Source organism: Ursus maritimus, unplaced genomic scaffold (assembly GCF_017311325.1).
Source record: "Ursus maritimus isolate PB19 unplaced genomic scaffold, ASM1731132v1 scaffold_27, whole genome shotgun sequence".
In the NCBI taxonomy this organism is placed as follows: domain Eukaryota; kingdom Metazoa; phylum Chordata; class Mammalia; order Carnivora; family Ursidae; genus Ursus; species Ursus maritimus.
Window position 1 is genome coordinate 25,966,068 of NW_024425230.1, and position 26,994 is coordinate 25,993,061.

Consider the following 26,994-nt stretch of genomic DNA (forward strand, 5'->3'; position numbering starts at 1 on the left):
GCGCCAGGTCGGTCTGGCCTTCGGAACCGGCACTGGAAGTGGAACCACTGGTTTATTGTCCCTGAAATGATGAGGTTGTCCCCCGCCCGGGAGTGCCTGTCTGTCCGTACCTTCGGGCCCCTTGAGATCACTGCGCCTCGGGGTCTGCTCTGCGATCTCAGCATCTCTGGGCAGCTCCGCACAGTGCGCTCAGCCAAGCGGCGCCGGGTGGGTGTGGGTCCCAAGGTGGACGGGCCCCCCTGTGTCCTGCTGCCCCCGGAGCCCCCCAGAGACAGGGGTCCCCGGGCCTGGGAAGGCAGCCGGGCCCACGCTGACCCTTGGTCTCCGTCCCCCATCCGCCCCGCAGGTCGCTGGAGCTCCTGTTTGCCAGCGGCCAGAACACCAAGCTTCTGTACGGTGAGCCTCCCAAGTCCCCACGCGCCACCCGCAAGTTCTCCTCACCGCCGCCCCTGTCCATCACCAAGACGTCGTCCCCCAGCCGCCGGCGGAAGCTGTCCCTGAACATCCCCATCATCACGGGCGGCAAGGCGCTGGACTTGGCCGCCCTCGGCTGCAGCTCCAACGGCTACACCAGCCTGTACTCGGCCGTGTCGCCCTTCGGCAAGGCCACGCTGGACACCAGCAAGCTCTACGTGTCTGGCAGCTTCACCAACAAGATTCCGGACGAGGGCGACACGGCCGCGGAGAAGCCCGAAGAGCTCGCGGCTCTCAGCAAACAGAGTGAGTGGACACATGGGCCGAGCCAGCCCTTCGGCCCCCGGCCCCGCCGGGCTCCCCCAGGGCAGGAGGGGCTTGGGGGTCCCCGCCAGAGGGGGGTGGCCACACACGAGTGAGCCCCTCCTGCAGAGAGGGAGGCAGAGACCCGCAGGGCGTCCGACGAGCGGCGCCGTGGTCAGGACGCCTGACGTTGCAGCTTCGTCCTGCGTCCCCCGTCCGTCAGTCCGTCTGTGGGGTGGGTCCCGGGACAGAAGAGGTCAGCAGACCTAGCTCCCGCACCCCGGGGTTCACGGTGCGGCCGAGGAACAGGACCACACACGTCCACGGGGACGTCTGGTGCGCTGTGTTCAAGGGAATTCGAGGGGCCCTGGGGGGTGGGCTGGGGACGCTGTCTGCAGAGTCAGAGAAGGCTTTCTGGAGGGCCCAGAATTCACCGGAAGGAGGGGAGCACATCGGAGCGGGCAAGACCAAAGCAAGGAAGAGCGTTGTGTGTTCAGACACTGCGTGCGGCTCGGTGCAGCTGGAACAGCGGGTGTGGGGACAGCAGAGAGACCAGGAGGGACAGGCCGCCAGCTCCCTACTCTCAGAGCCCTCCTGACCATTCTGGAAGGGCACCTCCTTGGATGGTCGGTCTGGTTCTCTGCCTTTTTTTTTTTTTTAATTTTTTTATTTTATTTATTTGACAGAGATAGAGACAGCCAGCGAGAGAGGGAACACAAGCAGGGGGAGTGGGAGAGGAGGAAGCAGGCTCATAGCAGAGGAGCCTGATGTGGGGCTCGATCCCATAACGCCGGGATCACGCCCTGAGCCGAAGGCAGACGCTTAACCGCTGTGCCACCCAGGCGCCCCTGGTTCTCTGCCTTAGTTCAGCTCAGGACACGTCCTCGGTGCCCCGGGCGCAGTCCTCGGTCAGCATACGTGCGCGCGCACACACCCACACACACACACACACACACACACACACACACACACCTGGGCTGGTTGGAACCCCAGGCCTTGAGGAAGAGCCTTTGAGAAAGACGTTGAAGATGGTCAGGATGTCTCCTCTGTGTCAGGAGGAGGGGAGGGAAGCCCAGGGACCAATGTCACCAGCGACATCTAGCCGTGACACATACAGTAACGCCTGAGCGTCTGTAACCAGGAGGGCCCCAGATGCCAGCCTATAGGGGCAAAGGACGGGTAACCATCTGACCAAACGCGCAGCAGATCCAGGCCTGTCACATTCCGAAATTTAACACGACTCAGTCCTGAAAAGTGATCTCATAACGGGCTCCTCGACCCGCGATCGAGGGGCCCCTGAACCTGTCTGATTGTGCGCCAAATGGCGTGTGCACGCAGACGTGCGTTTCTAAAGAGAAGGCCTGTCTGGGTCTCAAAACGGTCACGTGTAATTTCACTTGCTTTCCAGCTGGGGAAACTGAGGCCCAGATAGGTTAAGAGTTTTTGACCAAGATCTCATTTCTTTTTTTTTTTTTTTTTTAAGATTTTATTTATTTATTCGACAGAGAGAGAGAGACAGCCAGTAAGAGAGGGAACACAAGCAGGGGGAGTGGGAGAGGCAGAAGCAGGCTCCTAGTGGAGAAGCCTGATGTGGGGCTCGATCCCAGAACGCCGGGATCACGCCCTGAGCCGAAGGCAGACGCTTAGACTGCGCCACCCTGGCGCCCCAAGATCTCACTTCTTTTTTTTTTTTTTTTTAAGATTTTATTTATTTATTCGACAGAGATAGAGACAGCCAGCGAGAGAGGGAACACAAGCAGGGGGGAGTGGGAGAGGAAGAAGCAGGCTCCTAGTGGAGAAGCCTGATGTGGGGCTCGATCCCACAACGGCCAGGATCACGCCCTGAGCCGAAGGCAGACGCTTAACTACTGAGCCACCCAGGCGCCCCCAAGATCTCACTTCTAATAGAATTCATCACTTTTCTCTGAAGTGTGTAAACCGTGAGTCTCCCAAGGTTAGGGAGACTGTAAGTTACTGCCGCAGCCAGGACACCTGGATAGTGACCGGAAGTGCAGGACCGCAGGCGCAAAGCAGGACCCCCCGGGCAACGTGGTGCAGATAGCCACCCTAGCTAGGATGCTTCACGTACGTGCACGCTCACACAGGTGCGCACACGGGCACACGCACACGCCTGCACATGCATGCACACGGGTGCACACACAGACGTGCACGCAGACACATGCGCAATGCACTCTTGGACACGCGCAGACACACATGTACACACAACCATGTGCACGCACATGCGTGAATGCGCTCACATTCACGCGCACACCCAAGCACACAGAGACATGCACACACACGCACGCGGGGGGTCGCAGGGCACCACAACTTGCCGCTCAAGAGTGTGGTCTGTGACCAGCCACGCGGGCATCCCCTGGGGGCGCCTTAGGGACGTGCAGCCCTGCTCCAGACCCCCGAGTCAGCACCCGCGTCCTAACAAGGTCCCCAGCGGGGCCCGTGAGGGTCTGCGAAGCCCAGGGAGAAAAGAGCCATCGCAGAGACTCAACGGCCCCCGTGGGCACAAGAAAGGCTCCGACAGCACCCTCGGCAGATAAAGCTGTCACGCTTCTTTCAGCCGGCAAATCCCAAACCCGCTCTGTTCTGCTTCGGCCAATTACAGGCCTGATTTTCTCAACGAACGACTATTGAAGACACGTGACATTATTTCTTCTCTCCCCCAGGCTCAGAAGTCTCCGTGAAGGAGGAGTCCGATAACGACCAAAACCAGAGTGACGACGGGGACACTGAGGCGTCACCCACCAAATCACCAACGACGCCAAAGTCGGTCAAAAGCAAAAATTCCTCAGGTGCAGCTCAGCACTCGGGAGTTCCAGAAGGATTCCGGGAGGATGCCTGGGGCCGGGGTGGGGCGGTGTCTGGCTGAGTGCAGGCGGGGGGACTAGGGAGCCCGCGTGCAGGGCCACCACCGTGCGTCACAGCCCACAGGGCGACGGCGGGGCTCGAGCACTGGCCGCTGCTCCCCAGCACAGTCACCCCGACTCCGGACCAGGGGGTGCGGCTGACGCAGGAGGGGCCGACGGGGGTGTGGTGTCGTTCCCGGACACCCGGGTTCAGGGGTTTGCCGAGCCCTGGGCCGGGTCCTTTCACGGTTGGGCAGCCCTGTGGAGCGGCCAGGTGGTTCCCAGTTACGGAACGAGGGAGGAGACCCTGGCAGGTGGTGACAGCCCCCGCCCACGCCTGACTCCTGACCCCGAGGGTCTCGGGTCCCCACGCGGTACTCCCCACGCAAGCCCTTGCTCCGCCTCACCTCCCAGGGCGGCCCCTCCTGCCTCCAGCCCACGGACTCCCCAGCTGTCCCGGCCTCCCGGGAGACCCCATAAGACCAGGGTGGCCCGGCCGTGGACCCACAGCCACGGCTCAGCCCCAGCACAGCGCAAGCGTCAGGACTGAGCCTGGAGGTTTCGAAATAAATCACTTGCTCCCTGCAGCATAAGTACCGTGACTTTGTCCTGAGTAGGGATTGCTGCCCCGAGACTGAAAGATGACATGACAGGGCTCCGGAGTCAGGGTCTACGGCTTGTACCGCTAGAAATCACACATCATTCGGCACCGACGTTCCACGGTGCACGTAGCGTTTCGCGCGACGCCGCGTACTTGAGGCTGCGTTCCCTCCTCTGACTGTGACTTCGCCGCTCAGAGTAGGTGTTAATGTTCCTACCGCCCAGCGGCGCGGAGACTCAGAGAGGGTAATGAACGCACCCGAGGCGGCACCGCTCGACGGGCCTCGCGCCACCCCACCACGCCCGTGAGCCCGACAGCGTGAATTACTGGTGTCAGGTGCTGGACGGGTTATGTGTTCATCCCAAACAGGCTGAGAGCGTAAGGAGGCTCACGACGCTGTCCCCAAGCAGCCCAGGCCGGCTGAGCCCCAGGGGGAAGGAACAGCAGAGCTGGATGGGGCACTGGCTGGGGACTTCCAGCAGACTGGGGACAGCTCCGCGGAGAAGGCGCAGCGGGTGGGGGGTCTCTACTCCGAGACCGCCCTGGGGGTGGCACGCCCCCCACTTCCGCCTGCTAAGCCCCAGGGGCAGTGAAGACCGGCTGCCCGTCTTCAGGCTGCTCCATTGTGGGGACCCCTGGTTTCCTAACAGCGAGGGCTGCGCCAGGGAAGGCTGAGGGTTGGTTCCGTCCCTTCCACAGAGTTCCCCCTCTTTTCCTACAATAACGGGGTCGTCATGACTTCGTGTCGGGAACTGGACAACACGCGCAGTGCCCTGTCAGCGGCCTCGGCCTTTGCCATAGCCACGGCGGGAGCCAACGAGGGCACCCCGAACAAGGAGAAGTACCGGAGGCTGTCCCTGGCCAGCGCAGGTATGCGGGGGAGGTCGCCCTCCAGCGGGCTCAGCTAGCTGCAGTGGCCGCCAGCCGCCCCAGCCCGGACTGTCCCCCGCCCGCCCAGGTGCTTCGGGCTTGTCCGACCTTGCCAGCACTGACCCCCAGCGGCAGCCGCCCACCCGCCAGTCATGGCAGCGGCCCAGCTTACCCAGGCCTGGGGCTTGAGTCCAGACGAGCGCTGAGCCCCGTTTCTAGTCCTCCCGTACCCTCTGTCCCTGTGCCAGCAGGGTTTCCCCCTGACCAGAGGAACGGGGACAAGGAGTTCGTGATCCGCCGAGCGGCCACCAACCGCGTCCTGAACGTCCTCCGCCACTGGGTCTCCAAACACTCTCAGGTGCATGGGAGGCCCCCTGGCACTGGCCCCCAGGAGCCACTGCCCTCTGAGACCCACTGCCGGGACTGTGAGCAGGACGGCCTCGGGGGCAGCGGGAGGGAGGGAGCCCAGGTGAGCCGTCCAGCACCCTGACAAGGTCGCCTCCGGTAATTCTCACTGAGGGCAATTGTGGACACCCAGGGCCCCGCCCAAGTGCCCCTCCACCCTGCAGGAGCCACAGATCCGTACCCAGGGTCCTGCAGCCTTGGCACAGCTGGCTGGATAAGACCCTTGGTCTTGCCTGGAGTTTTACACCTAAGGGTCTCTAGGCTCCCCTGGTGCCCCCCAGCCCCGCACGGCCAGGGCGAAGGAAGACGGGCAGGCAGCCCTGCGCATGTGGCTGGCCAGAGGCCGGCGCCGGGGGGCCTGAGTACAGGGTCCAGAGCCGCCGCCGCGTCTTCCCGCACAGGACTTTGAGACCAATGACGAGCTCAGATGCAAAGTGATCAGCTTCCTGGAGGAGGTCATGCACGACCCCGAGCTGCTGACCCAGGAGAGGAAGGCCGCGGCCAACATCATCAGGTATGGACATTCCGGCCCGGCTGAGCACGGCCTGCTGCGCGGGGGCCCAGGCTCTGCCCCCTCACGGCCGGCCACGGGCAGGGAGCCATGGAGGGCCCTTCCAGGCAGGCTGGCCTCAGGCAGGTGTGCGGGGGGAGGAGCCCTGAGCCGCTGGGGGAGGGGGGCGCGCACCCCGCTTCTGCAGATGGACCCCCGAGCAGGCGGTCCGTGTGTCCTTCCTCCCCTCCGACCTTAACGTCCTTGAGGCAGGAGCCACGCCTGCTCTCCCTGCACAACCCCCAGCTGCTGGCTGGTCCGTGGCGCCCTTTGTGGCCCCCGCTAGCCGCCCAGGGCTGTTACCTTAACGCAATTTAGAGTTCAGCTCCTCGGTCACAAGCCACGTGGCACCGGGGGCTGCACCAGCACTCGGCCAGATAAGGAGGGTTCGCGCCCCCGCCGAGAGCTGTGCTGACGGGCTGGCGCCCTCCTGTCTGCGGGCGCCCGGGGGCGGCTGCAGGTCTGAAACGAGTTACATTGTTCATCCCCAAACTCGTCCGTCTTCCTCCGGTGCGGACGGCAGGGGTCAGGGCTGAGGTCAGGGGTCAGGAGCTGGTTCAGCGAGTGACTCACTGCGTGACCTTGGGCAGGTCCCCTTCCTCAGCCTTCTTTTTCTCTCCCATAAAACGGGTGAGCGACACTCACTCCAAGGGCGGGGTGAGGCAGGGGTGAGGTCACGCTGAGGCTTCTGCAGCCCAGGGGGTGGGTGTCGGCACAGACCCGCTGTCCTCTCGCTGCTGTCATCTGGCTGACCTGGACTGCGCCCCCCAGCCCTGCCCCGCTGTCGGGGCTCAGGGTCCGGCTTCTAGCCCCCCTGTCCCCGGGCGCTCTCTCTGACCCAGACTTGCAGCCACTTCCTGTCCACGGCCTGAGTCTCCAGCCTCCCTCCGCCCAGACTGTGCACTTTGCTTTCCTGGGCCCTCGTCACGGACCCTGTCAGTCCCTCGGGCTCAGAGTCCCACAGGGCCTTCCAGGCCCCTCTCACCTTCATCGTGCAGGACTCTGCCTCCGGTGCCACGAAGACAGCAGGCTGGCTCGGGCGACCCTGCTTGGAATGGCGCCCGCGCCACGGCCAACTGTGGCACCTGGGGCAGGACGCTTTCTCTATGACTATCACCTGGCCGTCAGGTTACCTAAAAACGTCTGGTTGGTCCGAGTCTGTCCGCCGAGGCCCCACGGGCCCCCGGTCTCCTCCTCCCTCAACGGTCACCATGCTATCACAGTGGGGGCTGGGCCATGTGGCCCGACTCAGGGTCCACCCTCACTGCCCACCGCGGCCCGCTGCCCACTCCGTGCTCCCTGGCCGCCTCCTTCCTCCCCACACAGGCCACCTCTGGGCCTCCCACCTCCTCTGTTCCTCCCTCTGGAAGGCTCCACAGCTCTCCTGCCCACTCTGCCCCCAGGCCTGGGGTTCCTTCCCCGTGTTCCTCCTGTCATTCAACGTGCACTGGCCACGGGCCCACCCTGTGCTGGTGTCCGAGCCACGGGGGTGGACAGATCAGACATCAGCCTGCCCTAGGAGCTCCTAGCCGCCAGGTCGCAGGGGCCCCTAGCCCCCAGGTAGCAGGGGCCAGGTGTGCACACAGCCTTCCCAACACCAGGAGACCGGGGCTGAGGGAGCCCCAGGAGAGGCCTCACCCAGCCAGGAGGGTCAGGGAGTGGAATCCTGAAGGTCAGGCCATCAGGGAGTCGTCCGTGACAAAGAAACGGGCAGTGGGCTCCGGCACGGGAAAGCTCAGCACAGAGGCGGGCAGCCTACCGGGCCCTGCATGGGGGGGGGGGGGGGGGGGGCGGAGGTGAGGCGGGGTACGGGCTGCACGGGGCTCATCGAGCCATCTCGTCCCCTAGGACTCTGACCCAGGAGGACCCGGGCGACAACCAGATCACGCTGGAGGAGATCACGCAGATGGTGAGCCGGGCTGCCGCTGGCCATGCGGTCCCCTCCCGCACGGGTTCCCCGGGGCGCCCGGAACAGAGCGCCATGACTCACAGCAGCAATGCGTCCTCTCGCAGTTCCAGAGGACAGGAGTCAAAAGCGAGGTGTTGGTGGAGGACACTCCAGGGGAGGGGCCTTCATGCCTCTTCCAGCTTCCCGGAGCTCTGGGCGGCCCTTGGCGTATGGCCGTGAGCCTCCGATCCCCACCTCCTCGCTCCAGGCCGTCCTCATCCCTGCGTGTCTTTGCATCACCTTCCCGGAGCATGTCTGTCCCGGTGCCCAAGCTCCCTTCTCTTGTAAAGACAACAGTCCTATTGGATTGGGACCCAGCCCGATGACCTCCTCTTACCCGGGCGCATCTGCAAAGACCCTATTTCCAAGTCGGGGGACGTTCCCAGGTACCAGGGAGGACTTCAGCACAACTTTTTTGGAGGGAGGAAAATCAACCCGTCACAACTCTCCCCCTCTTCTCCCCATCCTCTGCTCACTGCCACTGCCCCTGGCCCCGCGCCGTGTTCTCTGCTCCCGCGTGGTCCGGGGCCCTGGCTGTGGTTGATGGGCCCCTGCACGCAGACCCCTGCCAGGCTCTCATCAACAGCAAGTCTACACCACCATCCCCGCGTTCAAGATGAAGCAGCAGGGGTCTGGGGAGGTGACATCCCCACCCAGGGTCGCGTCAGAGCTGGAGTTCGCGCTCGGCTCAGTCCCAACTCCAGAGCAAGAGCTTGGTCCACACACCACGCTGCCTCAGTCGGAGGAGTCGGGGTGCTGCTGGCCACCCGCCCAGAAATGAGGGTGCCCCGGGGAGCGCTGGGCTTGCCACGAGGAATACGAGCTCATGGTGGCGTTTCACATGTGGAAAGGAGTGATGTGTGGTCCCAGGGCCTGGCTGGGCCCGCTTCCTCCTCCAAGGCAGGGATGTGCCCCCCAGCATGGCACCACAGCCACCCCAGAGTCCTGGGCCCCGCCACCACGGCGGCCAGTGAAGCTCGCGGCAGACTGGTTTTGACCTCCCCGCACCCCATGCTGGCTCACTTCCCAAACTGGCTAATCGACCTCCAGTCGCTGCCATACCCAGTGTGAGGACTGAGGATGCCGGGTCCTGGGCCCACAGCTCCCCTCCCGTCCCGGCTCCCGGGGCCGGCTCTCCGGGGCCTGGGCATGGGCGAGGCCCCCACGGGGCAACACCTGCCTGCAGCGGGCCCACAGCCTGGCTCCTGAGCGAGGCACTGAGGCTGGGCCCTGGGGCAGGAGAGCTGTTCCTGCACAGACACCACACTGACCCCTGGGGCGGGGACGCTGGCTGAGCCCTGGGAGACCGGGCTCCTTCCTGGCGCCTCCCCGCAGGGGAGCAGTTTCCCAACAGGGACCAACCGGAATGTTGAGCCCTCAAGAGCCAGAGAGCCCCTTGTTCCCTGGCAAACATCCTGAGGCTCTTGCCGAACAAAACAGCGCTGAGCTGCCCTCCGGCCCTGACTTGTTCCCGGAGAGCCTGTGGGGGCACTTCCTGTGTGGAGGAGGCCCCAGCGGCCTCACCAGAGAGCCTAAGGGCTGCTTGCGGGGACACTGACAGCCCCATGGCAGGTGGGGGAGCGGTGCCTCCGGCCTCTCCTCCAGGCCCCCTTGTCTGCTGGGTGACCGAGAGGGCGCAGGGTGAGCCGCCCGCTGCTCCTGCCCAGCACACCTTCTTGCGGCCGACCCCCACGGGCCCGTCCCCGGCCTAGGCCAGCCACAGGCCCTCAGGCCTGACATTTCAGCCATCCTAGGCCTCCGGGAGGGTCCTTACCCCAAAACCTGGTGTCCTGGTGGCACCTGCTTCTCCTGTCCCCGTGTCCCCACTGGTCGTGCCCTGATGGCATCGTGCCCCACGCTGCTGCATCAGGCTTCTGGCCTGGGGTCATCATGCCAGGGGGACCGCGTGGGTACCCTCCCTGTTTTCCTGCATTCCGTCCCCGCCCCGGCCTGTGGCAGGAGCTCCCTGAAGCCCAGGACTGGGTTTTCTGGTCCTTCTGTGTCCAGTGTCCAGCAAGGACCCTCAGTGACTATTCGCTGAGGGAGGGGGGAGGGAGGCAGGCAGACAGTCTGGCAGGAGGGCTTGCCCCCTTGATATGGGGTGGGCCCTGTCCCCTTGTGAGCAGTGCAGCTTTGGGGGCTCAGCCCAGTCCCTGGGGCCTCTGGGCAGTGTAGCTGGCTCCTCTGTCCCATGTGGCCTAGTTGGAGATCGGGGTGAGTCTCGTTCTTGACCCCTCCCTCATGGACACAGGCCACTACCAAGGCCAGCCCTGGTGCTCTTTCCACTGTCTTCTCCAGCGCCCTCTGTCCCTTCCCACATCCGACATGGGGCCTCTGGGGCAGGGACACCAGCCTCTCCATGTCCACCTTTGATCAAATCCCTGCCACCGGGACCTTGGTCCCCTGGCAAGTGTTTCCCAAGGGGGGGCCAGGAGGTGGACACCCGTAAAGGTGGTGCCCACGGTGTCCCTGGGGGCCAGAAACATGGGAACCCCAAAACGAAGTCCAGACAGCCCTCTTCTGGGCACCCCGGGAGGTAATCACACCTTGAGTCCACACCCACTAATGAGTTTTCAAAGGAGATGTTATGGAGACAACTATGGATCCAGACAGAGCCCGAGGGGAGGTGACAGGTCACTGGGAGCCTGGGAGTCACAGCCGGGGTTCCAGGCCTAGTTGGCCCACTTCCTGCCGAGTGACGTGAGCCAGTCATGGTCCTCTGGAAGCCTCTGCGGTCTCGGTCCTGGCTGGGACGAGGTAGCCTCCATGCCGTGTGAGCACTGACTCACGGAGCGCAGGTCTGCACACGCTCCGGGCCCAGCGGACGGGGCTCCTGGCTCCCGCCGTCCCCTTCCCTCGCCCGCTCACCAGAACCCAGGCCAAGATTACATCAGAGACGCGGCCAGAAACCCGGGAGGGCCTAACCCAGGACTCGCTCCCCTCAGGCGGAAGGCGTGAAGGCAGAGCCCTTCGAAAACCACTCGGCCCTGGAGATCGCGGAGCAGCTGACCCTGCTGGACCACCTGGTCTTCAAGAAGATCCCTTACGAGTGAGTGGGCGCAGGTGCCGGGCCCTCCCCCTCGCCCCCTGCAGCGGCCTCGGTGCCTCCGCGGACCCACGCACTGGACTTGCAGAGCCACGTGCCTTCTCGGCAGGGGAGCAGAAGTGTGTGCGTTCGCGGGGTGCAGGAGGGTCCTCTCCCCTGGCCCCAAGTTCTGCACACACGCGCCCACGCAGACACACACGCTCTTCCAGAAGCACCTCCAGCTCAGCGCTCCTGCTCCAGAGCTCTAGAGGAGGGTATGTGTGGACGAAGGAGCATATATGCACACGCGTGTGTGAGAGTGTGTACACACGCGTGCGTGAGCGTGCACGCCCGTGCGCCCCAGGTGCAGAGGGCGGGGCAGCTCTGATCTTGAAGAAGCCCCAAGGCCTGGCATCACGTACTCTGGTGGGCTACTGTCAGTCACCCCCAGCGGCTCCTTGTAATTACACTCTTTAGATGAGTTCACGCCTCCCCCCTTCCCCGGCCGACAGCGTGCCACTGGCGCTCGCTAACAGCACCGTAATAAGTGCACGGGATTCCCCAACAGTGCGCGAAGCCACGGGGCTGTTTTCAGTTCTCACATTTGTATCTAAAGCTCAGGGAGACCTCCTTGCAACGAAGTGTTTCTGTGAGTTTCTGACAGCCGTCCAAGAATAGTTTTCCAAAGCTGGAATCTCCGGATCTGAGGCTCTGAACCGCTGTAGGGCTTTGGGTCTCTGCTTTCCAGAAACTCCCGACGGCCGTCACCGGGTAGAGGGTGGCGGCATTTCAGACACCTGCCACGTCTCCTGGTGAAGCCTGGTTGTTCCTGATGGGCTCCTGTGGGAGGAGAAGCAGGGAATCTTTTCAAACACAGTTCAGTCCCCTCCTGCCCACAGCACGCTGCCGGGGTCCCCTCACTGTCCCTGCCAAATGCAGAGCTTCCCCGGGGAGGCTCAGACGGTCTGTGGCCTTCCCATGTGGTGGTCCTCACCAGAACGCTCAGCTGGCTTGGCTTGCGGGCTCCTGACCCTCCGTCCCTCGTCTGCAGACCGCGGGCTCCTTACTCTCTGTCCCTAGTGTGCAGACCAGCCTCTGCACGGTGAGTCTGACATGGGAACCCACGCCGTGAGGCAGGAGCTCCAGGACGGGACCTGCCCCGATTCTGCACTCCACGGTAGATGCTGGGCCTTCCCACACAGTCTCTTGGCCTGGCAGCAGCCCCGTGGGGAAGTGTGCTCACGGTCCCATTGCACAGATGAGGCCGCGGAGCCCTGAGCCACGCCAGGCAGAGCTAGACGCCAGCCCAGGGTCCCTTCCTCTCTGGGGCTCTGCAGGAAGCTCCTCTCTGAGAAGCGAAGGCCTTTCAAAAAGCAGAGAAATCGAGGCAAAGAACGGAGCAAGGCAAAGCTCATCGGCCCTGGGTTTCCTTACTTCCCGCAGGGAGTTCTTTGGACAAGGCTGGATGAAACTGGAGAAGAACGAAAGGACCCCTTACATCATGAAAACCACGAAGCATTTCAATGACGTGAGTTTGGGGGGGCTGGGGGGCAGTGCCTTTCTCTCCCGGGTTTTGCTTCGTCAGGACCCTCGAGGTGCTGGGTGCGTGGCAGGCGTCCTAATCTCACACCCACCCTTAGCCCACGTTGTAGACACAAGGAGACGCAGGCTCCGAGGGCAGATGCCTGGAGTCTCCTTGATGAGTGTCTGGCTGGAGGAAGACATGTCCCAGCGACATCCCCACGGCCACGCCCCCTCCAGCAAGGGGCGCCGTCCGCTCCCGGCCTCGCACGAGCCCCGAGGGCACTCTGAGCAGACTCATCACACCAGGGAAGGCCCGTGATGGCCGGACACAGGAGCACATGACTCAGCTTGTCCTGACCGCCTGGCCGGGACTCCCGGGCCCACAGCCCGCATTGGGGAGGCTCCTTGGCCGCCGGGAGGAAGAGCGGGAGACCCCCGTCCTGCAGCTCGGGGGAGGAGCCCTGTAGGGAACGAGCAGCGGAACAGGGGGCCCGTGTCCCGGCTGCAGAGAGTAAGTGGAGCAGGCGGGCGGGTCCCGGAAACACCCGCCCTCGCCCTCCCCGCCCCAGTGTGTGCCCGGGGCCCAGGCGAGCCGACGGCCAGGACACCGAGTAAGCGTCAGCTGCCTCTTTGCCTCATGCCGGGCGCTGTGCTGCGGGCGCCATCATCACCATCTCGCTTAACCCCGTCTCTCTCACTTTATGATCGGGTAAACTGAGGCCCAAGGGGGTTCAATTCCATCCCCACCGTTACACAGCAGGACAGCCTGCTTTGAACCCACGCAATCCACCTCCGAGGGTTGTCCTCATCACCCCCTGGCATCTGGCCATCTCTCTTCAAATCCAGCATTTCCGCCACACACAGAACGCGTGCTTCCATGACGGAGGCCGTCACAGCCCGCAACTGTTTCTAGATCTTTCTCTGGCCCTTTGCCTGCGATCTCTCTGCCTCATTGAGTGGGACTGACTGGGCTCTCCAGCATCAGGGCCAGAACGAGGACAGGGGCCCGAGGTGCCTGGAGTGCACCCGCCCTCGTCCTGCCTGCACCCCTGCTGCCCGCATGCACCCCTGCAGCCCCTTAGGACGGAGTTGAGCGCAATGTTGATAATGAATCTCGGTGGTGGTTAGAGCGCTTCTCCTGTTTCCCCGTGTGGGATGATGTTTGCTTATCAGGTTACAGAAATTATTTTCCTTGTTTGCTAATGGTATTTACCACAGATAAATAATGAATTTTATCAACAGTTTTTTCTCTGCATTTTTGAGACAGGCCTACTGTTTCCCCCCTTCGGTCTGATGCAGGGAATGCAGATTTTTCTGGGATAGTTGTGTCCACGCTCACGTTCCAGGGACAGGTTAACATGGTCGTGGGATGTTACATAAATGCCCCTGTGATTTTCCTTCTTGTATTGTCCGTATCCGGTTTCGGTATCGAGATTATACGGGCCTCATAGAATAAGTTATAAGATATTCATTTTTCTCTATCTTCTGGAAGATTCTCCTGAGCTAATTCTTAAAAAAAAATTTGTATGACTTATATGTAAAAGTGGTTTTGGGTTCAGTATTTGTGATGAAAAAAAAAACACCTTTATCACATCAATGTAATTAAGAGTTGAAATACATGTACTATTTTGAGTTATCATTCCTTCCTGGTTCTCTTCAGGGGTTTCCATTCTTAAATACCTTTATAATCCATCCTCTTGATGTACATCCTTTAGAAATTATTTTTGAGAAGAGGTCTTGGCAATAAAGCCCTATAGTTTTTAGTTCATCTGTAAATGTCCTTTTATTACCTTAATTTTTTATAACAAGTAGTCTTTTTTTACTTTTTTTTAAATAATTGTAGATTCATAGGAAATTGCAAAGAATGCTTTGGACCAATGCTTTGGTCCCACCCCCTGGCTCCCTGACTGCCCCCGGTCCCACTCACATTTGATTTGTGCCTGTGAATGTGCCTGTCTCCTGGGGGAATTTATATGTGAGACCAGGATGCCATGGAGCCCGGGTCCTCTCCGAGCCCCATTTGAATGCTGGAGACTGTCACAGAGCTTGGCTTTCCTTCATTCTTCCAGATGAACCGTGGGTCACTCCGTCAGGTTCTCAGGAAGCTCCCATTGCATGTTTCTTGGATTGCATTAAAGTCACGTGTTAGTTTTGAAAAATGGCATATTTACATTCCCATTTGGGAATTTGATCTTTTTCTTCATAATTCAAACCTTTACACCTTTGGTAAATTTTTTGCATGTAGGATCTTCCCAAGTTCACAGCAGTTTAGGTTCCTAGGTAACTAACCCATTTCCATTGGAATTGTGAAGATCTTTTTCATGGTATTTTCTAGCTGGTATGGCCAATACATAGGAAAACTTCTCATTTTTGTATGTTGTCTTTAACCAGCCACCCTAATGAGCTTTGTTAGTTGTTCTGTAATGTTCCAGAGCATTGTCTTGGGATTTTTCAAACAGGCAACCATAGCATCTGAAGATAATGATTTATCAGCTTTGCAATACTTATGCCTCTTATTTTTTCTTGTCTTATTGCATGGGCTTAAAGATCAGTAACTTGATTGCTTCGGAAATCATCCGCAATGAAGACATCAATGCAAGAGTGAGTGCCATTGAGAAGTGGGTGGCCGTGGCCGACATATGCCGCTGCTTACACAACTATAATGCTGTGCTGGAGATCACCTCGTCCATGAACCGGAGCGCAATATTCCGGCTGAAAAAGACGTGGCTCAAAGTCTCCAAGCAGGTGCGGGTGGGAAGCTGGCACCATTGCCTGCCTGGGGCTGGGCTGGGCTGGGACACCAGAGTGCTGTCCTCTGGTGGACATGTGGGCAAAGGAAAGGGTGAGGGCCAACACTCCCTGGAGAGCCTCTTCTCCTATATCACCTGGGACCAGGTATCGGGCCCACGCATGTGGCACTGGGACCCACGGGACTTTAATTCCACTTGAATAATGAATACTCCAAAGCAGGACGTGTAAGACAGTGACGATTGGTCCCAAGGCTCTTCTCCTTGAGTTGGGACAAGAGTGGTGGCTTCATGCTGATGCCAATCCGGATCTGCAGGGCTGCCGAGACGGTGGCCAGACGGTCTTGCAAGTTCCTTCCCAGGACTCTAGCCTCACCAGTCCTTCTGGCCACCAGAGATAGTCGGTGATCTTAAACGTGGGCTTGATCTTTATTCATTCAGAACATGATTCTGAGATGTGGATTCTTCCACTGAGGTCGTGAGGGGGCAGCTCTAAGAGGAGCACACAGTGGGGCCACCTCCTTGGTGCACGTGGTGGATAACGTGTGCAGGAGGCTGGACGGGCACCATCGAAGGGCAGAGCGAGCCTCTAAAGGCACCAATAACTTGGCAGCAGTGTCTGTGGTCCTACAGCTCGGTGGGCTCTGTGGGGCCCAAGGTCTCATCTGGACCATTCTGGATTTGAAAACTGAGTCCCCCTCAGTGTTCTCTTTATGACCTGCCCCCCACCATCCTCATGCCAATGGCAGGTCACGATCCTGCCCCCACCCAGGCAGGGAGCAGCTGGTCCATGAATTCCTCCTCCTTAGCTAAGCAGCCAAACCGGGAAGGCCTGGGACGCTGCCTTCCCCACATCTGGTCACTCTGGCCCCAGGTGACAGTGAGCCTGAGTATGTTACAGGGATGGCTCTGCTCCCGGCAAGCCTGGGCCTCTTGCCTCTTCACGCACAGACACGTCAGGGCTAGGACAAGGACTGTCAGGGGCTCCTGCTAAGATCAGAGGCTAGGGCTCGGGAGCTCAGGCCTGTAGGCACATCTGGCCGTGCGTAGCACAGGGCGCTGGGACCCCCGGGGCATCCAGGCTGGTTTGGCCTGTCAGGGCTTAGGCGGGGCTGTCGGCGGAGTCTGAGGGCCCGTTCCAGGTCCGCGTCTTTCTTCTGCCCTCAGACCAGCCCCACTTTCCCACCACACTGGGGCCTCCGTGACTCTCTTGGCCTCGTTCCCCAGCATCACCCTTGGTCTGGAGTTGGGAGGGAACCACCTGGACCACCTCGAAGTCTTCCAGTCTCTTAGGAGAGTGCGGATGGAAGGCAGTTAGGAAGCTCAGATGCCATTCAGGACCTGGGTCCAGACGTCAGAGGTGTCTCCGAAAGTGCACGCAGGCCTGCCCGCTCTGTGGCCAGCTGGGCCCTGCTGGCTTCTCCCAGCACGTCTGCTGTGCCCTGTGCGTCTGTGTGGTGCCTGGCCCGCACCAGCCAGGGACGGTCTCTGTCCCTCTGCAGGTGTCCTGTGGATACTTGAGACCCACCCGAAGGGCTACGGTTCTTAGCAGGCCTGAAACGAGTTTTCATCACTTGCTTGAATGTGCTGTCCCGAAGCAGGAAAGCATTGGTTCCAAGGGCAGGCCACCCGTGCAAGAGCCAAGCGGTCAGGCTTTGGTGGGGACCTCTGGCTCCGTTTCCCTGTACTTCTCCCATCCCCTGCCCCATCCTCATGAAAAGGGGACCCCCTCGAGGTGCAGATGACTCACAGATCTGTGTGTCTCCCCTCCGGAGGATGTTGCATTCTCGTAGGAACAGAAGTCTCTTTTTGGCTAATGATACTTCGGGGCCTCTTGGGGAGGGGGCAGCCTTGGCCTCCAGAAGCGTTCTGTCTGACGGACAGGAAGGGAGGACCTTCAGGGGGCTCTGTGGTCATCTTTGTTCTCAACACCACTTCCAAGGCTCCTCGCTTGGTGTCTGGTCTCGGCGACCTACTCCAAGTGCCCCGTATTTCTGCCCGCCAACAGGGACGCCGGAGATCCCGGGGGCCTGGGGCCGCTTGAGCTCCTGGCCCCGCCACGAGACACTGAGCTGCTTCAAGCCGAACTCACTCTTTTAAGCAGCGGCTGGGAAAACCCAGTGGTCTCTCAGGTGGCAAAGCTCCTTCCTGGACAGAGTGACACCCCAGAGGAACAGAGACGTGGAAGGAATCAGAGCGTACCCATCTCAGAGCCACAGATTGGCCCCAAGTGTATACCCCAAACCCCCTCACGTAGCACATCCCCCCTAGGCTCTCACGACCGCTGGCGGGTGATACGTCGCCCAGAGCTACGCGGCCCCCGGGGCCTCTTGATCCGCTTCTGTGGGGCCCACGGTCCCGGGACATCTGAACTGTTGTGGCCTTTAGGGAACACCCGGGCCTACCCTCCCATTCTCCAGATGTGAGCATGGAGACCCAGTGCTCGGAGAGGAGTCCTGTCTTGCCCGTGGGCCCGCTGAGGCTGGTCGCGGTGCCCAGCCAGGCCCCTGGCCCAGGACTCTCGGCCCCGCATCTGGCCTCATGCCTCAGGTCCTTCCTCCACAGGAGGGTGGGAAAGAGGAGCGAGGCAGCAGCTCTGGACAGAAAACTCTGGAAAAGTGCAGGGGGGAAGCTGAGACGCTGGGGTGGAGGTGGCCTGGGCGTCTGGGCTTCAGGACAGACACGGGAGGGCAGCCATCTCGGGGGAAAGCAGAATCCTGTGCCCTTGGCTACATGTGTCTCTTTCACCGGCCCCAGAACACATTTCTGCTTGGAGCGGGGTCGGGCCAAACTGGTCACGGGGCTTCTCGCCAGTCAGGGAGCAGCCTGAACCGGGTGCTCTGCCCGCCGTGCCCCTGGGGGAGCACACGTGGTCTCTTCTCCCATCGGAAGGAACACTCTGTCGTTTTCTGTGGGCAGATTCCTCAGAAAACGTCTGGCCCAAAGCTCAGGGGCTGTGGCCAGTGTCCCCTCGGCCGCGGTCTGGACTTTGAGGATGGGAGCTGGCTCACTAGACCCCCTCGCCGTTGGGTGAATGAGGGAGCTGGGGGCCACCAAGGCACAGGGGCTCCCCGGCCATGCAGGGACAGGAGCGCCAAGCCCGACCCAGGGCGGCCTCACGTAGGCAGACACCAGTCTCCAGCCTGACGTGCAGCAGACGGGACCCTCGGCCAGGGGCTGGCTCTTGCCCGGCAAGGCATGATCTTCTCGATTCTTGTATTTGTGTGGGGTCCTGAGAGCCGCAGCTGAAGGCGTATCCCTTGGCTGCATCCCTGGGGTTCAGTGTGCGAGAAAGTCCCTGCCCTGAAGGGGCTCCTTACAGTTGCCGAGTCCCACCGCCACCCCCCAGTCTCGGGGTGCCCAGGTCCCCCACGCCCCACTTCTGTGTTTCTGAAGGGTGCGTGTGCTCACGGACGCGCAGAACGAGGGTCCGTGTCTCACTCTTCAGGAGTTGGGGGGTGAGGCCCCGGACTCGGGCAGAGCAGAGGGGGTTCCGGAGCCCCGAGGGCAGCCCATGGAGTGCGTGCCGCGTGTTAGTAAATGCTTCTGATTCTTTCTAGACAAAAGCTTTGATTGACAAGCTCCAAAAGCTTGTATCGTCAGAGGGCAGATTTAAGAATCTGCGAGAAGCTCTGAAAAAGTAAGTGTGTGTCCTTTTGTCACCATTACTGCTTAAATCGTAGAGCTGCGTTGCGGAGGCATTCACGGGCCACGTCCGTCCGTCCGTCCATCCGTCCACAAGACCCCTAGGCACCCCAGACCTCCAGGGTGGGTCGGCTCTGTCCTCCGTGGTCTGGCAGAGAAATCCCAGGGTCTCAGAGGCATTTCCCCCGAGAGGAGAGGGAAGGACGCTGGCGTCCCTTGAGCCCGAGAGCTTGAGGCTGGATGCCTCCATTCTGACGTGCTCACTGTCCCCACGTTTCAGGATTTCTGACGTCAGGATGTGCCCTAAAGTCAATGTGTTTATTTCATTGATTGTGTTTCCTTTTTTTATTGAGAATTAGTTCCCAAAACAAGAGTGCGTTGTACAGAAAATGGCATCTTGGAATCAAAAAAACGCAGTTTTTGCAACAATTGTACCTTACTGTTTGCAGAGCTCCCCCAGCCGCACCTTACTGTTTGCAGAGCTCCCCCAGCCGCACCTTACTGTTTGCAGAGCTCCCCCAGCTGCCCTTGCTGTTTGCTCTCTTGTCATTGGACCAGGATCGTCCTGTGTCGAGGGCCGTCTTGTGCTCTGTAGGATGTTTAGAGCATCCCCGGCCTCCACCCACGAGATGCCAGTGCCCCTTCCCCAGGTTCTGACCACCAAAACTGCCTCCGGTCCTTGCTGACCACCCCGGGAGGCAAAATCACCCCCCCCGAGAACCACCACTGTGCAACTGTCCTGTCCTACTTCTCAGGCTGAGGACACCCAGGCCCTGGCGGCCATGGCGACAGAGCCGGGCCTTGGCACAGAGGGGCCTGCGAGGCCGGGGCTCCGTGGTTTGCCCCAGGCCACTTCCCGTGCAGGTCCCGGCAAGCTGTGCCAGCCCAGTAGAGCCCCAGCCCGTTGTACCCACCATGGCCACACACTCACGTGCGGCGGGCTCACGGTCACCCATAGCCGTGTGCTTCGGGCCACTGCACTGGTCTCTGCCGTCCTTCCATGGGCCTCGCAGGGATGGCCTCGCCCTTTCCTCCCTGCACCCCGTGGAGAGAGCCTGGGCCACCCCGGGGCCCTGGCCCCTTTCAGAACCCATGAGCGCCTGTCCTGCTGTCCTGCGGTTCGCACAGTCACTGCCCCCAGGGCCTGGGGATGGGGCAGGCCCGTACCCCCAGCCCTAGGTGGCGGCCCAGATGTCCCATGCACCCCAGCCCCGTCTGCCCTCCTTGTTGCCCCCCCGCCGCTCCCGGCCCGTCCTTTGCCAGCTCTATGTACCATTGCTGTACTCATCTCCGCGTTCATGTCCTCAGACAGATGTCCCGCCCACACCTGTGCCGTCTGTCTGGTGCCTGGGCTCCCCGGAGCCGCCATGGGCTGTGCTTGTGGGGGCTGCCCCAGTGTGCATGCACCAACCTGTCCTCCCGCCCCGGGCGCCCCTCCATCTGTCTCCTTCCCATGGCTTCCTTGTCCGTCCACCGCTGCCTCCACGGCCCCTGTCCTGTCTCAGTCCCCGTGCTGTCTCCCCTCTTCCCTGTGAGCCTGTGTCAGCTCCTGTCCCAGGCGCCTCTGCTCCCTGCCACGCGGGGGCGGCCGGGCCGCGGGGTCACCGAGCATTCTGGGGGCTGAGACCTTCGTGCAAACCAGGTTCTTGCTTTATGGACACGTGGGCCAAGCCCTGCGGAGGACCAAGAGATTGGGGAGACAGAGGGCAGACATGTCTGGCGCCCCTTCTCCGGAGGCACTGTGGTTTTCCCGTAGAGCCATGGCGTGTGAACCCCTGTGGTCCGTCTCACCAGGCATGGGACAGTGGCAGTCTGTGGGCACAGCTGGTGACCCGGACAAGGAGCTGTGCTGAGTCTTACCGTGTGGGTCCCAGCCCACAACACTATGTCAATGAGTGGCCCTATTACCTTTACCAGCAAAGACTTCCCCTACAGCCTACCCCTCCTCCCCTCAGCCACCCCCTAAATGCCCCCGAGTCCACCTACAGGTCTTGGTGTGTGCACCTGTCTCCTGTCCAGACACCCTCAGCATGACCTTTCCTGCCCTGCTCATTCCCCAAGCCCACCCCCTTGAGAACCTGTGAGACTGTCCCTCCTGTCAGCCTGCCGGCCATCAGAGCCTCCCACGGCTCCAAGCCACAGGATTTGGCTGAGATCTAATGCGTCAGTAAAATTTGGTCACCAGCCTTTTTGGGGTCAGTTCTGGTTTTGCCCACCCCGTCTAATCTTAACCCAGCACACATTGGCCTACCTGCACATTGACTTTAATTTGGATAGGAAGCCCTCTGGTAGAGGACCACGGGGCCCCGGCTTTCACGGCAGGCTGCTGCCAGAAAGCCTGGCCCCCCGGCTACCTGAGAGAAGGACAGGAACAGTCATGGGGAGCCAGTGGGCTAGCTGACCACCAGCCCCTCGCCGGACCCCCCTCACGGGGTGAAAATCCATCCACCCGTGGATATATGAGGAGTCCAGGGGCTCCAACATACCAACTACCTCTCCCCAGCTTGATTCTGCCTGTGACCACCCAGCAAAGGCTGGTCTTCCGCTAACGAGATGGCAGAGCAGTTAGTGTCCAGGCGGCAGAAACAAGATTGGACTCCGAGCCCCACCCCCACTCCTGCCCCACGGCAGTTCTTTCCCCAAAATCTGAGTACCTTAATTTCTTGCACCACGTGCCAGAGGTTTGGACCCTGGCCCCCGGGGTTCGGGGCCACACAGCCCAGCCTGAGTGCCCCTCACACCCTCCCTGGGAAGGAGGGGAGGTCCTTAAGCAGAGGCAGCAGAGCGTTGGGAGAGTGGCCCATCCCCCACCGGGGCAGGGCAGAGGAGGGAGAAGGGAGAGGCGACCCCTCGGTGGCAAGCCCACGGGGCAGCCGCATCTGACTTTCAGTTGCTGGTACCCCGTGACCTCTGTCATCTCCTTGACATCATCGAAAATTTCTTGGTGGAAAGAAACATCCAGTCGGGAACCCCAAACCAACACTGACAGGCAAGGCCCATGTAGGCACCGCCCAGAAGGCCAGAGGCAGCGTTTAGACCGGAAAGTGGGGCACTTTCCTCTGTTTTCCCTAAAACACCAGGCATGGGCACGTGAGGGGTTGTCAGCAGAGGAAGCCACCCCAGATCAGCTCTTGTGATGGGGCAGGACCCCACCCGAGAGGGACCGAGCTGTCCACGGGGAAAGCGCACAGCTAGCCAGACGTCAGGGCCACCAGCATGCTTGCCTTTCCTTCAGCTGCTCCCGGGGCTCCGTCCCCACACAGGGGCGCCCTCTGGGGACCCTCCACCGGCCCTCTCCTCCGCACACCTGCCCCGACCCGCCACTCCACGCCGGCCACCCACACAGGGACCGGCACGGCTCTGGGGTTGGCTGTTGGTTGTGTGTGTGGACTCGGTGTGCGTGCACGTGATTGAAGGACTCGTGCGTGCTCTTCCCTGGGCCCCCCCTGGAAGCACCTCACTGGGGAGCAGTGACCAGGGACGGAGTGGTAACGGGGCCGGCGGTGCCACGTGCCGGTGACTAACCTGCACATGGGCCGTGTCGCTGCAGCCGGCTCGTGAGCCTCGGTAAATAGGTCAGGGAAATCCGCCTCCACCCATGGGAGAGGACCCCGATCTTCCCCCCTGGTCTGGGCAGTCAGCAACCCCACAAGGTCTCCAGGAACACTCCACGGCCACGCGGCCTCCCTCCCCCTCCCCCCTCCATCCCAGACAAGAGGTGCTTCTCGGCCTCGGGTTACCGAGTCACCCGTGGAACCAGCAGGGCGAGCTGGGAAGCCCCGTCAGAGACCACCGGCCAGCAAGCTGCCACCCCCTACGGGCCCCGGAGTTCCTCCTCCATCTTTGAACTGTGTCCCCATCCACCCCCGAGCCTGTGCCTCAGACTCACAGGATGACAGGCAGGACGTGGAAAGCTGGGCCTGAACTGTCACAGACTGTGTGTCCGGTGGGACCCAGAGATACCTGCCGGTGACCCGTACGGGTCCGGCCTTTTTTTTGATCACGACCTACAGTAAAAATATATATATGTATGTATGTATGTATGCACATATATAGAGAAATGCATACATGCATAGCGTGTACGGAAACTTCGCAAAACAACGATTACGTCTGGTCCATGCAATGAACTCAGATGTTTTCTTTGATTCTACTTCTGATTTTTTTTTCATTTTTAAAAAATATGATCAATCAACTTGCTAAATTATTTTCAACACCCAAGAAAGAGTCAAGACCTAGTTCAAAAAACAACTGTCCTGCCCCTGCCCCCCCCCCCGGCTCCAGGGCCCACCCCCCACCCGCATGCCGGCTGTAATTACACACCCTTAGCAGTCTCCTGATGAGTAACTCACGTTTTCCCGCAAAATAAGTGTAATTAAGAAGGAGAACGATACCAGGGCAGTAAATGAACCACCTTACTTGCCATAAAACAGGCTAGCATTGGAAGGAGACGCAGCGGAAACAAAACGTTACCGAGTTCTGGCCGGGATCCCGGTATTTGCCAACACTCGATCCTGAGACCTGCTGCTACTTGTTTAAAAAGGAAGAAGCGGGGGCGGAAATGGCCAGTGTCAGAAAGCATCCAGGCCATTCTACCACCAGATGAAAATCTGGTGTTTCTTACCGCAGGAATCAGTGTCGTTTAATAGTGTCCGGGCATCACCCAAACGCCCCTTCGGAGCAGCTAAAACGGCCTTGGGGACCCGCTCCGCTGTGTGGGGGGAGCTCGGGACCGGCAGACCGGCCGGGGTCACACACCTAGCAGGCGAGGGGCAGAGGCTGGGTGTCTGTCCTTGCCCCCCCGCCCGTCCTCCCCGCCTCACCTGCCTCTACACTGGCAGGTTGCCATGTGGCCTCGAGGAGACGAAGGTCAGAGGGTCTAGGAAGCGGGTCAGCCACACCTGCAGGCACGTGCAGAGAGCTCCCTGCATCTGTGTGCTGAGCTGAGAGGAGGCCCCGGGACGCCGTGAGGGTCCCCTGAGGGCGCTCCCCGGAGCTCTGCCGGAACGTGGGGGCCGCTGGACCCATCACAAAATCGGCCCCTTTCCTGCCCCACCCGGAGGCGTGGGAAGATGTCACCACAAAACCGTAACCAAAGCCCCTGCTTCAGAGCCACAAAGCAGGAGGTGTGGTCCATCACTCCTGGGCCCCATCTCCCAAAAATGCTCCCCCAAAAGTCACCTGTCGTGGGCACTGTCCCCCAACCCCCTGCCCAGAAGCCTCCTGCAGGAGGGGGACCTCAGAGGACCCCTGTGCTTGGGGGGCAGGACGTCCGGGGGGCCAGAAGTAGAGGCAGGGAGTGTCAAGCAGCAGGAGGACGCTGGGGGGCTGCGTACCATGGCTGGCAGAATGGGGCAGGGGCTGCGGAGTGAGTGGAGCAGGACTGGATGGAGAGTTTCACTGGAGAGACGGGGAAGGGGGGCTCATCCAGGACGGGCTGGAGAGGTAGGGGAGGGCTTTGTGGCTCAAGGAGGGAGGGGACCGTTGGTGGGGACGCCCCGGGCCCCACTGATACCATGTCACCCCATCACCCCACAGGACTGACCCTCAGAGCCAGTTCGGGCCCGAGAGGTCCCGGGATTCTCGAGAAGAGAAATCCCTTTGCCCTCAGCAAAGCAAGACGCGTGCAGGGGGCCCTATGTTAGCAGAGGCTCGTGTGTCTAAATGAAAAACTCTTGTTTAATGCCATTTGCTTCCAAGTTGTGACCCACCCTGTGTCCCTTACCTGGGGATGTACCTCACCGACCTGGCCTTCATCGAAGAGGGGACGCCCAATTACACGGAGGACGGCCTGGTCAACTTCTCCAAGATGAGAATGGTGAGTTTCCCAGCCGGCGCGGGGGGGCGTCCAAGCCCAGACCCGAGTCCCAGGGCCACCGGGCCTGCTCCACCGGGCACGTGCTCTCGGAAGCCTGCGTCTGGCTCCTCCAACGTGGGCCAGGGCTCCCCCTGAGGCGCAGGCTGCATGCGGCAGGCCCGAGCCGGCCTTACTGCACTCCCTCCGATGATGCCCGCAGGCGGAGGGGTGGGTACTCCTGGAGCGGCATGCCCCACCCCAGAGACGAACAGCTTGAAACTCGGGGGGACGGGGCGGGGGGGAGGCCAGTGACCAACCCACAATCACCCTGCAGGTGAAGGGCAGCGCTCTCTGGGTCTAGAGCCGCGACTGTACAACCCGAGGTCTGTCCCTTTATCTGCACCCCTTCTTTTACTGTCCATATGAACACTAAATTCGTGGGGCCCAACAAATTCATGACCGCAGCACGTCCTGAGCACAGGCGAGCAGGTTTCAGATTTGCCCCGAGATTGCTGGGCCTGGGAGGGGTGGGGGCCGAGTCGTAGCCGGCCCGTCTGGCATCTCCCGGGACCTCGGACTGGTGCCGGGCGGTGGGCTTCCGCCAAAGATTTCCTTCCCTCGAAGGGCTTCTCTGTCACACGCCCTCTCGGGGCGCCTGCCCACGGCAGGCACTCAGCACGTGGCCGGGGCCTTGACCTCTGCTGAGAAGCGGGGGCTGCTTCGGGATGATGGTCCGCCTGCCCCACTGATGGGACGAGCCGTGTCTCTCACTGGCACCGGCAGCCTGTAGAGTGTTGACGGTCTCACCTGTGGGAACAGGTTGCTGCTGGGTGGGGCTTCCAGGAGGCCACGTGTCTGTGGATTAGGAGGCGACTTCCGGCTTGGCTGCCGGTGCCCCTTCTGTGCTGCGAAGTGGGGGGGGGCGGAGACAGCAAGCTGTCTTCTCAGACTCCCCGCAGATATCCCACATCATCCGAGAGATCCGCCAGTTCCAACAAACCCGTACAAGATAGAGCACCAGGTGAAGTAGCGCTCCGCCCGTCCCGGCGCTCACGCAGGCGCTCGTCCGGACCCCTCCGTCCTCCCTGTCCCTCCACGTCCAACCCCCTTTGCTCGGGGCTCCCCGGGGCCCCCGCTCAAACGCCAGCCCTGTCAGGAAGCCCTCCCTCTTCCATTCCCCTGACCAGCGGTGAGCTCTCCCGGCTTCACGCAGCGGCGGGCGCTGACCCAGCCGCGCCGGGCTGATTTTGAGCCGCCCCGGGGTGGCCGCTGATCCTGTCTGGTCCCCCACCGAGGCAAGGGAGGCAGCGTTCACGTCTTCTTGAAAGTAGTCCGGTCCCCAGTTGCACAGTTCGCAGCTGGGGAGGGCAGGCGGTGGAAAGCCCCCCAGCGACCAAGTCCCCATCCCGAGGCAGCGGGGTCCCCATCTCCGTGCAAACGCGAGCAGGGCCGAGCTTTTTCCCTCTGATGTCGCGCAGGACACCTCGTCGTTCCGAGTCCTTTTCTTCCTCTGAGACCATTTGTCTTAGCGCCGCAGAGACCCGTCTCCTTGATCCATTCTCTCACGATGGTCACCTAGGTTGGTTCCCCCTTGGCTGCTGCCGCCGGGGCGGGAGAGAACCCACGCAGGTCCGTGCGGGGGGGGCCTGCCTGAGGGGGCTGCAGCAGACCGGCCTGAACCAGGCGAGCTTGGGCTCCTGGAAGGGTCCGGAACCTCGTCCTCAGGATGGTGCGAAGCCAGGAAAGGAGCTTACAGAACTGGTGTAATTTGCATCTGGAAAGACCGCGTGTTGGTCTCCCTTCACGCTCTGAACCATGTGCCCATTTTACAGATAAGTCACTGAGGCTTGCTGACCCAAACTCTGGCTTCCGATCCTATGACCTATTTTCTGCCCAGAGATCCGTCCCCTCCCATCCAGAGCCCCTCAGCCTTCTAGCTCATGGCTCACAGACTGTCCAGCCCCAGACTGACCCCCACGCACCCCAGAAAATCAAGCTTCACTTTCCTTTGCAGCAGATTTGCCCTCTGAGAATCTGATTTTGAGAAAAACCAGTGGGTTACCGATGGGGCCCCTTTGCCCTTGCTCTGTGTTCATTCTGTCATTCCACAAATGCTTCCTGATACACGCTACGTGCCAGGCATTGGGTCAGGCCCGGGGCCCTTCCTCCAAAGCTCCACCTCGAGTGCCGACGCATGGAATGTCACCGGCTACGGACTCCTGTCTCTGCCCGCGTCACGGGGGTGCTGTTGGCGGCCCGTCTCCCCTGACGCAGAGCTGTGCGGGGAGCTCGACCCCGAGCATGCTC

The 26,994-nt window shown here is 61.2% G+C and overlaps 1 protein-coding gene across 1 annotated transcript in view; it reads left to right on the plus strand.

The window, feature by feature from the left end:
* Nucleotides 1-26,994, plus strand: part of RASGRF1 (Ras protein specific guanine nucleotide releasing factor 1) — a 97,270-nt gene that overhangs the window by 67,514 nt on the left and 2,762 nt on the right. The window contains exons 15-25 of the mRNA XM_040642900.1: nucleotides 347-720; nucleotides 3,399-3,524; nucleotides 4,879-5,049; nucleotides 5,301-5,407; nucleotides 5,856-5,968; nucleotides 7,853-7,913; nucleotides 10,898-11,001; nucleotides 12,421-12,505; nucleotides 15,049-15,246; nucleotides 18,809-18,888; nucleotides 24,591-24,708. Coding sequence (XP_040498834.1) covers nucleotides 347-720; nucleotides 3,399-3,524; nucleotides 4,879-5,049; nucleotides 5,301-5,407; nucleotides 5,856-5,968; nucleotides 7,853-7,913; nucleotides 10,898-11,001; nucleotides 12,421-12,505; nucleotides 15,049-15,246; nucleotides 18,809-18,888; nucleotides 24,591-24,708 — 1,537 coding nt within the window. The remainder of the gene's footprint in view (nucleotides 1-346; nucleotides 721-3,398; nucleotides 3,525-4,878; nucleotides 5,050-5,300; nucleotides 5,408-5,855; nucleotides 5,969-7,852; nucleotides 7,914-10,897; nucleotides 11,002-12,420; nucleotides 12,506-15,048; nucleotides 15,247-18,808; nucleotides 18,889-24,590; nucleotides 24,709-26,994) is intronic.